This window comes from Athene noctua, chromosome 3, assembly GCF_965140245.1.
Source record: "Athene noctua chromosome 3, bAthNoc1.hap1.1, whole genome shotgun sequence".
In the NCBI taxonomy this organism is placed as follows: Eukaryota; Metazoa; Chordata; class Aves; order Strigiformes; family Strigidae; genus Athene; species Athene noctua.
In genome coordinates, this window is record NC_134039.1 from 87002193 (window position 1) to 87017311 (window position 15119).

The 15119-nt window shown below is 49.2% G+C and overlaps 1 protein-coding gene across 1 annotated transcript; it reads left to right on the top strand.

The window, feature by feature from the left end:
• The first annotated feature begins 1031 nt into the window (after window positions 1-1031).
• TMEM209 (transmembrane protein 209) lies at window positions 1032-14943 on the top strand. Its single transcript, XM_074901641.1, has 15 exons — window positions 1032-1167; window positions 2759-2898; window positions 3015-3073; window positions 3713-3844; window positions 4801-5039; window positions 5407-5611; window positions 6228-6403; window positions 7097-7168; window positions 8090-8186; window positions 8801-8926; window positions 9272-9369; window positions 11307-11421; window positions 11513-11610; window positions 13654-13727; window positions 14466-14943. Exons 2-15 carry the CDS (start codon window positions 2762-2764, stop codon window positions 14518-14520), a joined length of 1683 nt encoding a protein of 560 aa, XP_074757742.1. The 5' UTR covers window positions 1032-1167; window positions 2759-2761; the 3' UTR covers window positions 14521-14943.
• Window positions 14944-15119: the final 176 nt, after the last annotated feature.

Genomic DNA, 15119 nt, shown 5'->3' on the forward strand with positions numbered 1-15119 from the left:
GGCAGGGTCTGGAGCACAGGTCTGCTGGGGAGCGGCTGGGGGAACTGGGGGGGTTCAGTCTGGAGAAGAGGAGGCTGAGGGGAGACCTCCTGGCCCTCTGCAACTCCCTGCCAGGAGGGGGCAGAGAGGGGGGATGAGTCTCTGGAGCCAAGGCCCCAGCGCCAGGCCCCGAGGGAATGGCCTCAAGCTGCCCAGGGCAGGGTCAGGCTGGCTCTGAGGAAGGATTTCTGTGCAGAAGGGGCTGTTGGGCCTTGGAATGGGCTGCCCAGGGCAGGGGGGAGTCCCCGGGATCCCTGGGGGGGTTGAAGAGTCGGGCTGAGCCAGCGCTGAGGGATCTGGGGGAGTTGGGAACGGTCAGGGGGAGGGTCATGGTTGGGCTGGAGGAGCTTCAAGGGCTTTTCCAACCCAGATGATTGCGATTCTGTGACAAACACCATCACTCTGAATGTCCCCCCCTTCCTCCTTCCTCCCCCAGCTCTACAGGCTGAGCATGACGCCGTAGGGGCTGGGACATCCCTTGGGTCAGCTGGGGTCAGCTGTCCCGGCTGTGTCCCCTCCCAGCTCCTTGTGCCCCCCAGCCACTCGCTGGTGAGGTGGGGTGAGGAGCAGAAAAGGCCTTGGCTCTGTGTGAGAGCTGCTCAGGGAGAACCGAAACATCCCTGCATTAGCCACACCGTTTCCAGCACAAATCCCAAACAGAGCTCATCCTAGCTACTATGAAGAAAACTAACTCTGCCCCTAGGCAAAACCAGCACATTTAGGAATAAAGATAATGTGGCAAAACCAGGGCAACGTGTGGCTCTGCGCCACCGCAAGGGCGCCCAGGACACCCAGTCAGCCGCTCACCCCCTCCCGCCATCTTCTCCCTCCCCACAGCGCGGCCAACATGGCGGCCCCAGCGCCCGCCTCACGCGCCCCTTCCCGCCAAAACGCCGCCCCCGCCCAATGGCCGCGGCGCGAGCGTCCCTCGCGGTTCCCGCCCCCTCCCCGCCTCCATGGCAACAGGCCCCGCCTCCCCCGCGCAGGCGCAGCCGGGGTCCGGCCTCTGCGGGCCGCGCTCCGCCGTGCGCCGCCGCCGCTCCCGCCGCTCCCGCCTGGAGAAGGGGGAAGCCCTGCGCTGCCTGAGGGGAAGGGGTGTCTCCTCCCCGAGCCCCAGCTCTGCGGCAGGTACTGCGGCTGCCCCGGCGCGGCCCCGCGTGGCTCCTGGGGCCTGCACGGGCTCGGGGGGGGGGGGGGAATGCGGGGCCGCCTCTGTGCGGTGGGTGAGGACTGAGGGGACGGTGTGGAGCCGCCGCCGTGTGACAGGGGTCGGGATGGGGGGGACGTGTCGGCCGTGTCGGTGTGAGGGGGGTGCGAGCTGTGGCGCTGCCGGTGGGTAGCGGTGAGGTCTGGTTGGGGGGAGCCGTGAGGCAGCTCCTCTGACAGTGGGGGGAGCCGCGGAGACCCCCCCGGGGTGGTGTGGGGGTGCTGGCTGGGGGGAGCTGTGGGGGCTGCCTGCGTGTGACAGCGGGGTCTGTGCAGGGGCAGCTCCGAGGCTCCCTGTGCGTGGCGGGGGAAGCCGTGGCAGTTGTGTCTGGGGGGAGGGTGCTGCGGGGTGTGGGAAGCTGGGGCTGTGTGTGTGGGGAAGCTGGGGGGTCTGGGACAAGGGGAGGTGTGGGGGAACCTCCCTGTGTGGCCCTGGGGTCAGCGCCTGCCGGGTTGTCAGGGTGAGGCCTCCCCTCCTGCCTGTGCCTTAGTAGAAGAGTTGCAGGGGATATGGGAGGACATTTTTCAGTCTGGCGGTGAAAACCCCACAGCAGCCCTCCTCAGCGTGTAGGAAGGGATGAAATGTCCCTTTGATTTCACTGTCCTGACAGTGCAGCTTCTGCTTCTGCAGCAGGACGTGGTTCAGGGAGAGACGTTGGGAGGGTGAGGATGGGGGAGAGGATCTCTGCTTAGGGCTGCTACATTTATCAGCGTGGGAAGGGAAGTCTTGGGGCTGAAACTGTATGAAAAACCTGTCAGAAAACCTACCAGGCAATGTGCTCTTGTAGAATTCTCCCGGTAGTCCTGATGTTCGCTATTTCACCGTTGAACTGTTGTGGCAGTAATGTAAAGGTGCGGTATTTGTCCCAGAAAGCAAATTATTTATGTTTCCATCTAGTGAAGAATGATGTGACAAGTTTTTCAGTGAGTGGCAGGCAGGAACAATAGCACATTTTGGTGACGGGACTAGATAAAAAATTCCCCAATGGTTATTTCTTTCACACGTGGTATTAACTTTTAGATGTACAGAACTCCTGGGACGTGGCTGTACTGTCTGAAAAATCCTCTGTTCCCACCTGAAACGAGTGGGAATTTTCAATAGCAAAACTGCAGAGCTGTGCAAGGCCTCTCCTTGCTCTGGCTGCCTCTGCTTGGAGAAGGCAGGAGCTTTGGCTCTTGCTGCTGAAGGAAGTTATTTTTCAAAACTGAGGTTGGAATGTGTCTCTGTCCTCTTATCTCTACCTCACTGGAGAAGGTGGGCACTGTTGCTCAGTAATGAGGTGACAGTCTTGACAGTAGAGTTCATTGAAGTAATATTACCTATTTTCCTGGTAAAAAGAATCTGATTGGTTTTTTTTAATATGCTAAACATGACTCTGACGAAAGGTAAAGTCCATTTACATGATCCATTTTAGACTATTGCTTGTTTTTTTTCTTTAATCATGTGCTGACTGAGGGTCTTACTGTATAAAAGTTGTCAAATTCTGTCATTTCTATGTGTTTGTTGTTACAGATCATGGCAGCAGAACAGACTCCATCAGCTTCTGTCATCGACAGGGCCATCAAGATAAGGAAGGAGATTGAAGCCCGGAAAGTGGTCTTGGCCTGGGGATTCCTTAATGTGTCCCTTGCAGGCATGATATATACTGAAATGTGCGTTAATTGTCACAGCTGAGTCAGACAAGCAAAGCCTCCTACTTTGTATCTCCTGGAATATTTCCTGGGACTGAATAGTTGCAAAATTATAACTTCTTTTTTTTTCTTTTCAGGTCTGGAAAACTCATAAGTTCATATTACAACATCACATACTGGCCACTCTGGTATATTGGTGAGTTGCTGAAACATTTAAATCAGTTTTTGGGGTTCTTTTCTTGTATTCCCTTGTCAAAACTTTGGTTTGCTTTCTGCTATCTCCCTTGAAACCCACTTTAGGGACAGGTAAGGAGTGTTAATGGCTTTCTTAGATAGGAATAACTTATTTGGTGCGTTAGATCTGTTTAGTGTGTGGAGTAAGGCTTTGGGGAACACAGCAGTGTGCCGTGGGCATGGATGGCATTTCACAAGAATTAAAGTTTGTTTTGGAGGAGTAGAGTCTAAGCCAGCTGTATCAAATATGATTAGAGGATGAAGCAAGAGGAGGAGAAAAATCATGAGATGAGTGACAGATGATTTGACAGAAGATGGTTTTTGAGAAATACCGTGAAACTTAATTGTAGTAGATTTGGAAGATGGCTGTCCATCTTTAAAAGCTCAATTGTAGCAGTGTAAATTAATCTCAATACAGAAAGGAAAATTATCTCCAATGTTTCTTACATGAAAAGGTGAAGAAATCTTAGATATTGCCCAAATTGGTACTTTTTGACAGCACTAATAATGACCTGGTTTTAATAGGCATATCCCCATTTTTGCAAACGGTACACTTTTGTTATTCCCCAAGCTATGGTAAAAACTTCCTTGTTTCTTCTAGAACTTGTACTTGCATCTCTATTCAGCCTGAATGCCTTATTTGATTTCTGGATGTATTTCAAATATACGGTGGCACCGACCAGCTTGGTCATGAGTCCTCGCCAGCAGACCCTGCTGGGGCTACAGAATGCAGGTGGGTGCAATAAATATCTCTGGCAATCCTTTTTAATTCTTTTTTTCTGTTTCAAGATGGTGTCTTTCTCAGCGGTGGGATTCTATTTTTGGAGTGAGTTCTGAATCGCCTCCTCTGGCAGGAGCGGTAAACTGAATTACCCGCAGCCTCTTAAAATTCACAATGTCAAGTGATAATTTGTTGAGTGTTTGTGGGGAGAACTGGAGGGGAAACAAACATGCAGACGGTGAAAAAGGGCAGGATGAGAGCGGCTGCTGAAGGACAGGGAGAGACTTGAACACTGTGAGGTTGGACAAGGAATTTGTGACTTGTCCATGGAACTAGGAGCAAGGCAGTGAGCGCAGGTTTCTGTTTAATTTTGATGTCCTACTACTGTCACGCTGGGTAGGGAGAACCAAATGGGAGAAAATGAGCCTAGAGGGTGGTCGCTCAGAAAGCTTTTGAAGAGCAAAGCAAAGTTCTAAAAAGAGCCTGACAAGGTAAATGTACCAAAAGCAAAATGCCAGCAGTGTAGTATTGCACTCTGCTCGTCTGCCCCGAGAAAACGGGCAGCAGGTGGTTATAAAGCTGCAGTAGTTCAAGCATCTCCTATGTTTATTTACAGAGATAAATGGAGACATTCAATGCCTAAAGATGCACAGGATAGGCAGGTAGAGGAGCTGTTGAGACAGGGGATGGAGTAGAGAACCTCCCTGGGTTACACAAGGTGCCTGGTAACACTGAACTGAAATCTGAAGCTGCAGGATTCGTGCTGAGTTGTGGTCCTGTGTCTCAGTCTTCTCTTTTTTTCTGTCAGTGGCTTGACTGCTGAGCTCTGTAGGGGTCTTCTTTTCTAGTATCCCTTCTAGCATCTTCTTTAAATCGCGTTGAAATAGCGTTGTGTATGCGTTTAAAGGGGGGAGGAGAGTTTGGGGCTGCTGCATCCACAATGCTAATTCTGTTTTTCCTTCTTGCAGCGGTACAAACAACTCCACCGCGTGAGCTGGCGGCAAAGAAAGCCCCGTCTTTGACACCTTCTCCTCCCCTCCGGGGCCAGAGTGTCCTGAGTTACAGTCCGTCCCGCTCCCCTAGCGCCAGTCCAAAGTTTACTACCGGTTGTATCCCAGGGTACAGCCCTCAACTACAGGCTCTGTCAAGCACCAGCGCTTCTTACGGCAGTGCTGGAACCTATTCACCAGGCAGCAGCTACAGTAAGGTAAGGACCAGGCCAGCTCCCGAGGGTACAGGTTGGGTCTTTCTTTGGTGCCCTCTGCCACTGAAGGGAGCAGCAGCCAGCGGAGAGTTGTCCATATGTGTGTTTGCTCCTTTTGCAAAGCGGATCTCAGTTTGTTGTGTCGGGATTTGTCCTTCTTCCCTATTGCCACCTCATTTGGTTAGAGCAGCTGGTTTGTTTCAGAACAAAGCAAAAACAAGAAATCAAACTGTAAGTGCAAAGGACACCGAAAAAACCCCAACCCAAACCCCAAACAAGAGTCTTTTATTTTTATGTCATTTACAAATCAAGGTGGAATTCTGTCTTCTTTATATGATACAACCTTTTTTTTTTTTTCTATTTGCCCAAGGTTTCGAGCTTCAGCTCCTCTCCCAGCGGGTCACCGTACCCCTCTAGCGTTGGGCCAGTGGAAAGCAGCAGTTTAAGGTCTCGTTACCGCTCTTCCCCCATTCTGTATAATTCTCCTACGGGTGAAGAGGATTATATGACAGACCTCAAGGCACTGCACACCTTCCTTCGGAACGAAGAACAGAAGCAGCAGAGAGTTCAACTAGGTAAAAAACCAAACTGATTTGATTGGGAAAGCTTGGTCAGGAGAAGGGGTTGGGTTTGTTGGAGATTGGCTTTTATGGATGAGAAAAGTCACAGAGGATTCTGGTGTCGTTGTACTAGTAAATAAACCTAACTTGTTTATGGTAATCACCTGTGACCTTGGTAAAAGTGGCTGCTGACTAGTTTAGTCCTCTACTGAGTGATTAGGGTGTGATTTCTATCATGGCTTAGGACCTTTGGAAAGTTTTCCTCTAAAGTTTTCCTGGGGATGGGCTGGGAACGTGTGCTGAGAGATTGTCTCTGTGGCACTTGTTGGCCGTAGTGGCCCGTGATACACTGCTGGGCTCTGTCGTCCTGTGATGAGAGGGATATCTTGTGGAGGAGGCGTTTCAGATACGGGGGGGTGAATTACATGCAGGCAGTTTTTGTCCTGGATAGGGACAGTCGAGGTGCAGTCAGTGTTTCTGCAGACTGACCTCAGTGTCCCTATTCATGGCAGTTCATGTCCGTGTCTCTTGTCAAAAGCTTTCATGTATTGACCTGCTGTGCCTGTGCTGTTGCTTCAAGAATTTCTTGTCAATAACTGTACGTGACTGTTTAATAAACGAATCATTGCAGGAAGTTCAGATTCCAGCTCTCCTTCCACCAGCCCAACTTTCTGGAGCTACAGCCGTTCCATTGCCGACTGTGCACAGGTACTGAGAAAGTTCCAGTACCAGCTGGCCTGCAGGTCCCAGGCTCCATCAGCACACAAGGATGAAGCTGATCTGAGCTCAAAACAGGCTGCAGAAGAGGTAAATTCCACAGCAAAAGTAGTCAAGAGAGAGAAACGGGGCTCTGAAGTACACAGCTTTGTGCAGAGGTTTGGATTTGAGCTGCACCAAAAATGTGGGGGAGAGAAAACCTCTAGCACTGAGCTGTCTTCATCCAGCGTGCGAGGCTCCTGGTCACTGTAAATGGCAGTTGCAAACTCTGAACTGTAGTGGGAAAAATATTTCTCCCTTGGAGAGCAAGGCTCACACTGGATAAAATACATTTCTGCTCTAAAAATCGAGCTGAAACCGATCTGTATTTAACCCAGTGGAACAGCTGAAGGATATAAAGCATAAACCCCCTACGCTGGCCTCTGACAGAAGTCTAATGCACAGGAATACAATTCACAGGGCTTCAGTTAAATTTGATCAATAATTTCCTACGTTAACCTAATGAAAATTCCCATTCAAGTACCTCTTAAATGAAGCCTAGAGTTCAGAGCAATTTTATCCTAATAGAGCAGAGACTTTCAAACTGAATTTGGACTCCTGCAGGATGATTGTAGCATGATGTGAAGGTGCTGTAGGAGTCCCGTGATCCAGCCAGCAGCTGTATAAGAATTTGGGGAAAAATGCGATTGGAATGATGTAGTTAGTGTCACAAATTGTCACAGACCCTCAAAACTCTTGGTATTCTCTTAAGTTCTTACATGTACTTAATAAACTTTTCCATAGGTTTGGGCACGGGTGACGATGAACCGGCAGCTCCTTGATCACATGGATTCCTGGACCGCCAAGTTCAGAAACGTAAGTCCAGTCTTAGGACGAGACGTCCCGTCTTTGTGACGAGGTTTGGTTTTCCTTGCTGTAACCCAAATTGATATTTGTGCAGTATTCCTAACTCTCCTGGGCTCAAAGTGTAGAAATTTCCAACCCAAAGGTTGGAGTTTTTTCTGTCTGTCCCGAGCTGCATAATAAAAGCAAAAGGAAAAACCTTGATCTTAGCAATAGGAATTGCTAGAGCAGGGGAAACTTAATTGCACACAATGGCAAAATAATTAGTAAATCTAGCTTTGAATTGCCTCTTCAGTTGTAGCATCTGTCAAGTATGTAGTTTTGCTTGTGTGTTTTGTGTGGTTTTCTTGGTTTTTTAATAAGATTGGTGAAAAGCAAAGATGAGTGTGAGATCCATGCCAGATTCCTGAGCATCTGTTCCTAAACCCAGGCCCAGCACGCTTCAGTTCTCAAATCCTGTCGCCTACAAACCCCACACCTTGTGTTTATCAGCTTCTTGATTTCCTCAAACAATTGTGAGAGGGAGTGGCCTCATCAAAGTATAAATTCCCTTTATGGGTGGAGGGCTGTGCTTCATAACACCCCTTTCCTCATTGTTCAGAAAAGCTTTAGAAAGAAAAGCTTTATCTGATACTTGCTAGAGATTTGTTTTCCTGACTCCTTTATTTGAGTATTCTGGTCTTTCAGACCTTTTAGTCCATTTTTATACTGAATTTTCTGGTTTTTAGAAAGTATTAGAGAGTCATTTAAACTTCGTCTAACTTGATATTCTAATTTAATTACTTTTCTTCTTGGTTGGCCTCAGTATTTCTGTTGCTAAGCTGCTTTGTGATTGTAACAGTGATGATTAGTAGGATGTAAGCTAAAGGTTGAGGGTTTTTAAACATTTTTCTTGCTTCTGACCTCTTGAATTTTCACCTTTTTCTTTCCTAGTGGATTAATGAGACTATTCTAGTGCCACTTGTCCAAGAGATCGAGTCTGTGAGCACTCAGCTGCGAAGAATGGGGTGTCCGGAGTTGCAGATCGGCGGTAGGATGAGGCTTTGGAGCCTCTTCTTACCCTTCCTTCTTACCTCCCCCTTTCTTACACACACACCCCCACACACCCACATGTCTCACTGTCTCCACTACTACGGCTGGTTCCAAATTCTCCCTAAAATAGATGGTTTTTAAAATTCTGCTGAACTCCAGTTTTATTTTTCTGTCACTGTACAATTCTGAAAGAACTGCTTCTCTTCTTGCTTCAAATCTGTATGTCCTTAACCGAGAAGTGGATTTGATAGGCTGCGTTTAAATCAGACCCACCTTTTGGGGGCTCTTTGTTGTGTCTCCTCAAGATCTGCAGCTCTTATGGTGCCTCTAGAAAAACTGGTCCGTGCCGCTCTCGTCCCCACTTTGTTACTGGCCCTTTGCTCTTCAAAGTCGATGTTGGTTCCTTGTAGCTTTTCTGTTCTCTGATGTAAAGGCGACATCTGCCACTTCATTGGAACAGAAATGAGTGTTCGGGGTAGTGTCAGATGTTCAGCGTTTCTAGGACTTGATGCACCAACCAGGGGAGCTCTGTGTAGCCCTGCCTGGTGTGGGAGGCACCTGGGGGCCCTGTGGTGCTGGGGCTGAGCTGTGCTGGTGCTTCCTCTCTTGCAGAAGCCAGCATCAGCAGTCTGAAGCAGGCAGCGCTCGTTAAAGCTCCGCTCATTCCAACCCTCAACGTGCTCGTGCAGTATCTGGATCTTACCCCAAACCAGGAGTATTTGGTAGAGAGGATCAAAGGTACGTGCTGTCACCGGCCTGACTTTAAAACTCTCCCGTGACCAATCAGGTGTTGTTGGTGTCACCCTGGAGGTGTTTGAAGAATTTGGGAATGTTTTTTAAAAGCTTCATTTCTCATTTCCCTCCTGCGTGCTCAGGGTGCAACATGCTCCAGTTAATCTCTTCACTAATTAAAAATAAACCTGTAAATTTACCTCCCTGTATAACCACCTTTACAAGCATTTCATTAGCTGAACTTTTCCTACTTTGTACAACAGAAACATGTATGAAGCCCCCAAAACCAGCACAAAATTCAGCTTTCGTGCACTTTCAACCCCCTGTAACTGCATGAATCCTTGCTTGCAGAGCTTTCTCAGGGAGGATGCATGAGTTCCTTCCGATGGAACAGAGGAGGGGAATTCAAAGGCCGCAAGTGGTACACGGACCTGCCCACCGACTCCTCTGTAAGTTTTCACAGCCGTCTTCATACGACAGCTTAAAGCGGGTTGCCTTTCAGCAGAGATTTTTTTGAGGGAGCAGCCACTAAGACTTTTGAGGCACAGGCTAAAATCCTGTTGGCATCATTTCGACAGATAATCCCCTTGCAGTCAGGGGGTTCTGTGGGGAATAAATGCAGATGGGATTGGACATTGTGTTGATCACAAATGCAGTTGCACATCGTAGCCTTAGGCTGGGCTCTTAGACTCCTCTGCAGTGTCTGTCAGATCACTACAGGGAGCAGCCTGACAGGTGGGGATCTCATTGGGGCACTTCTCTTGCTCTATTTTTTTTTTTTTTTTTTAAAAGGCCAAATGTCTGCCTTAACCTAACAATTTCTAATGCAAGGAAAACCTTTCACCTTGTTCTCGTTTTCCTTTACTCTAATGGATAGAGGGGGAAAAAGGCAGTTGGAGTGGCATGAGTGTGGTTTAATTCAGGAATATTTTGTGAGAAATCTGAAATCTGTCGCGTATCCCACATGAGAGAAGGCTCGTAGTGATGCTTCGCCCGTTAACCTGGAAGTCGGGAGGAACAGCACCTCAGTGTAAACAATGACTTGAAAATGCAACTGAGGTGATGAAAATAATTAAAAGGAAGAGCACAGAACAATTCAGGGAGTCAGAAGTGAGGCTTTACAGTGTGAGTCTTCAGTTGAACTCTGTATCTGAAAGTCGAATTAGGGCGATTTGTTTATTTTTTTTTCCCCACTCTCAAGAGATTTTCAGTTACTTGGGAGAATAAAACCCAGGAGATGGGAATGTCAGAGCTTCACAGCTTTGCTGACAAAGATACAATGAGAGTCAGTTGCTGGAAGCTGAAGTTGTACAAAATCCATCCTGAAATAGAATTTGATTCTCTATTTGTGAAGATAATTAAATATTTGATAGTGTCTGGCCACAGAGGAACTCACAGTGTCTTGATCCACAGCAGGGTGAGCAGCTCAAAAGTGTTTAAAGATCATGAGACAGAGGAGGGCACCCTGGAATGAAACTTTCAGGAATTCTGGGAAAGAAGTTCTGATCTAAGAGATTAAAAGAAACACTTGCCATGAGGTTCTGACATTAAATTACTCCAGACAATTACTGTAAGAATAAAAAAAAAAAATTAAAAAATTGCATTTTTTGTTGATCACACTGCAGGTAATACAAAGCTGTGCTTTCCAAGGCACATCGCCCAGATTTCTTGAGACTGTGGCCATTTAGCCCAGAGAAACTCTTTAGTTTTTTCTGTGAAACAGATCCGGTTACATAGAATGAACCCAGCAAGTACCAGATTACAGATAACGGGGTGATGTTGCCCACATAAAATGTTGAGACCTCCCTGGGAAGGGTTAAACCACCAACAGCAGGCTGCGGCCTGGTTTTCTGGATATTGTTTTAGGATTTTATTTCCAAATTTTGGCATTCTTAGTAAGACTCGTGGCCAGCTCAGGTTTTTCCAGTGATTTTTGTTTGCCCTTTTGTGAGGGAAGAGGAGAGACTTGCTGTAATTTTTATTTCATCTGCCCTTCTGAGCCGAATCCTCGCAGGCAGCGCAGGACCCATCGCTAGAACAGTTTGCTTGGAGTTCATGGCCTAAATCTGCTAAATCCGTGACAAATTCTGCAGGGTGCCGGGATAAAGTTGCTCATGGGGGAACTGAGCTCCCGACACGCAGCGTCAGTTTATCGCGTTGTGACTGAGGCTGTTTCACTTACTGGACAAAACAAACCTGCCTTCACGTGGAGTGCCGGGCCCGTTGGAATCTTTGCTTTAAGCATTAAACTGCCTCGGGCTCCTGAGCACACCGGGGTTGGGTCAGCGTTGCAATCACAGAAACTGTAACTAATACCTGAGGTTATGGCAAGAAGGCTGCTGTATTTTTAAGGATGCTGAAGCGAGATTTGTTTTCATTTTTCCAGATCATCATGCACGTGTTTTGTACTTACCTTGACTCCAGGCTGCCGCCTCACCCCAAATATCCTGACGGCAAAACCTTCACGTCTCAACACTTCATTCAGACACCGGATAAACCAGGTACCTGTGCCCACATTGAGCTGCCCTTGGCCTCTGGGATCACATCAGCACCTTTGACATCCCCGTCACCTTTGAAACTTTTCCTTTGCAGACACTTCGAATGAAAATGTATTTTGCATTTACCAGAGCAGCATCAACCCACCTCACTATGAGCTGATATACCAGCGCCACGTCTACAGCCTGCCCCAGGTACGGTGGTGGGAGCGGTGTCCTCCGCCTGTCAGGAAACCAGATTTGGGTTGGATTTGGGATGATTTTTTTTTTTTTTTCCCCCAATTCTAGCCACATTTATTGACTGTTGACACTTAGGCTGGCTCAAGTGCAGGCAGTAAACCTTAGCTTGGCCTTTGACCATGATGTTGTAATTAGTCTGCTCCAAAATAGTAGTTTTAGTATCTGTTTAAGATTCATACGTACCTAGGTAGTAGCTTCCTCTTGTTTATTTTCTAGCAGTTTATTTTAAAATACCACATCACGCAATCCTCAATGTGTGTTGTCACCTGGTGCCTGTCCCCGAGAATCCTGGGGGGAAGCTTCTGTCCTGGTTTAGGCCCAGAGGGTAACTGAGCCCCATGCAGCCCTTCACTCGCTCCTTTCCCCTCAGCACCGGGAAGAAGAAAAATTTAAACAAAAAGTCTCAGGAATTGAGATGAGGGCAGGGAGGGGTTTCCTCACCCATTAAAAGAGGCAAAAACCTAGACTTGTTAGGGGAAGAAGAACACTTTAATTCAAACACTAACAAAACCAACACTTAACAGACAGACTGGGACAGAGAGAAGCATTAAAAAACACCTCCCCCCACCCTCCCTTCTTCCCAGGCTCGGTTTTGTTTGAGGGTCCTGCTTTTATACAGTTTTAACAAACAAATCATACTTTAAAAAAAAAAAAAAAAAAAAAGGGCACGGAAGCATCTGGTAGATCGGCTTCACTCGGGGGCATCCTGGATCTGGCCGGGATCCGGGGCGCATCTGAGGAGTTCCTGTCTTCTGGGAAGCAGCTGGCTTAGGGTTCTTGTTTTCAGAGGAAATCTGGTCGTGTTTCATGCGGATGGGATGCTGCTCGGGAGGTTCACTCGGAACTCAGCTCTGATGTGAGGCCTGTGGGTCAGGCTTTGGCTTGAGGCCTGAGGTTCAGGCTTTTTTCTGTCAACCTCCCAGCACTAAACTACAACCACGGGGGCTTCTCCTTCCCTCAGAGCCCCGGGGTCCTCCCCAGGCAGATCCCTGCCCCTCTGCCGTCTCCCCACGGGATACAGGGGGCCTCTGCTATGGCACCTCCCTCCTTTCCACCCCCTTCCTCCTGCTGACCTCGGCGTTGGCACAAGTCTTCTCCTCATCACTCCTCCTCAAATGCCCGACCCCCCGCAGGTTCCCCATCTTCAATAGGTCATGGCAGAGGCGCGGCCTTGGCGCAGCGCTGGGTCCCACCTGGAGCTGGGGGGGACTTCCAGAACCTTCTCACAGAGGCCACTGCTGCAGCCCCCTCCTCTTTCACCAAAACCATCAAAAATTCCAAATCACCAAAACCCCCAACATCCAAAAATCTGCCAAAACACCAAAAAACCCTGAAAACTCAAACCCCCCAAAACCAAAACTCAAACCCCCCAAAACCAAAACTCAAACCCCCCAAAACCAAAACTCAAACCCCCCAAAACCAAAACTCAAACCCCCCAAAACCAAAACTCAAACCCCCCAAAACCCAAAAAAAACCCTCCAGAAAAAAAGAAAACCAAAAAAAGCCCAAAACAAAAAAAAACCCACACCCAAACCCCCCAAAAATCCTGAACCCCCCCAAATCCTATAAACTCCAAAAACCCCAAAACACTCCCCAAAAATCCCCAAAACCCCCATAAACACCAAAACCCAAAAACCTCCCAAACCACCAAAACTCAAAAATACAAAAAACCCCCAAACCCCCCAGTCCCCCCCCGCCCAAACCCAGCGCAGCTTCCGCTCTCAAAGTACCCAAATTCCGTGCCGGGAATTTCGGTTTTCCATCGATCCCCGCGCTGCTCCAAACGCCTCCAGCACGTAGTTCGATGATAACCCAGCCAAAACCCACACCTGGTCTTTTTTCTGTTACTTTTCTCGCTGAAAAAAGCCCAGTATTAAGGTAAAACCCCGCCAGCCCCCCCCTTCTCAAGGGTCGCTTTCCTCCCCCGAAAGCCCCGCTGTGATTTCTGCTCCGGGACTTGGTTTTGAAACTCTTTTTTTCCTCTCCCTGTGGCTTCAGGGCAGGAACAACCTGTTCCACACCTTGCTCATGTTCCTCTACGTCATCAAGACCAAAGAATCGGGGATGCTGGGGTGAGTAGTGCCGGGGCTGAGGGGCTGCTCGTGGGGCTGAACCCGCCCCGGCGGGGGGACGGGGCCAAAACCACCTTCGGGGCTGGGACGGGCGCGGCGTTTCCCTGCTGTCGGGAGCAAGGGGACGGGCGGGAGCGGGCAGCGACGGCCCGGCAACGCTCCGGCCGCAAAGAGCTGGGCTCGAGTCAGGGCCAGGCGTGGAGGGGGGTGGTTGTGGCTTTTGGGGGGGGTATTGTGGCTTTTGGGAGGGTTATTGTGGCCATTGGGGGGGTTATTGTGGCCATTGGGGGGGTTATTGTGGCCGTTGGGGGGGTTATTGTGGCCGTTGGGGGGGTTATTGTGGCCGTTGGGAGGGTTATTGTGGCCATTGGGGGGGTTATTGTGGCGCTTTGAGGGGGGTATTGTGACGCTTGGCGGGGGTATTGTGGCTTTTGGGGGGTTATTGTGGCTTTTGGGGGGGTCTCCATGTTGGGGGGGTCTCCATGTTGGGTGGGTGCTTGTTGGGGGGCTCTTTGGGTTGGGGGGGCTCTTTGGGTTGGGGGGGCGTTTTGGTGTTTTTTTGTGAGGTGTGGGGTTTTGGCGGGAGTTTTTGTGCTGTTGCTGGGTCTTTCGGCGTTTGTGTGGGTCTTTGGTGGTTTTGGGCTTTCGGTGGAGCACGACGGATAGTTTTCCATCTGATAGATTAAAGAGGCGCTTAAATTTCTGTGCCATTCCCTGCAATAACGTTGATTTCTGCAGGCGTGTCAATCTGGGTTTATCTGGAGTCAACATCCTGTGGATTTTCGGAGAGTAACGTCCCCGCGGACGCGGCTCCGAGGGATGACGCCGAGAGGAACCCGGCAGCGCCGTTCCACTGCGGGTCTGCACGGACTTGCTATGAAAACGGACGATTGCAGCTGAATTTCCTGGGTGGAAGGGGAAACATTTGGCATTCCCCGGGCAGGTTTTGGGCTGAGATTAAATTGTTTTGCTGCTGAAATAACCTCGCATCCAGAGGTGCCTGAAGTTCTTGGGTTTAACTGGAAAAAAAAAAAAAATTTCAAAAATTTAACCCTTCTTGAAAAATACTAATTAAAAAAAAAAGTCAACTCCCCCGGCAGGTTTTCTCTTCCCAGCTCCTCACCCCAGCAGACCCTGTTCAAAAGCCTTTTGCTCTTTCTGTCCCGTTCTCTGTCCCTGCAGAACTGAGCTCAACTGATGTCGGGACTAAACCGCCCCCGGGGCCTGAGCCGCCAGGGGGGGCACAGCGGGGAGCGGCCTCACGCTCGGCTGGGGGCGCTGTGGGGGTTTTAAGGGGGGGGTGTGTGTTTTAAAAGGGGGGTTTGGAGGGGTTTTGGGGGGCTTTTGGTGGGTTTGGGGGGGTTTTGGAGGTGGTTTTGGTTGGGGGGGGGT

Coding starts and splice junctions, on each gene's coding strand:
- TMEM209 (XM_074901641.1), top strand. CDS start 2,762: ATGGCAGCAGAACAGACTCCATCAGCTTCTGTCATCGACAGGGCCATC. Junction 3,845..4,800: donor GCTGGGGCTACAGAATGCAG/GTGGGTGCAATA, acceptor TCCTTCTTGCAG/CGGTACAAACAACTCCACCG. Junction 5,040..5,406: donor CAGGCAGCAGCTACAGTAAG/GTAAGGACCAGG, acceptor TATTTGCCCAAG/GTTTCGAGCTTCAGCTCCTC.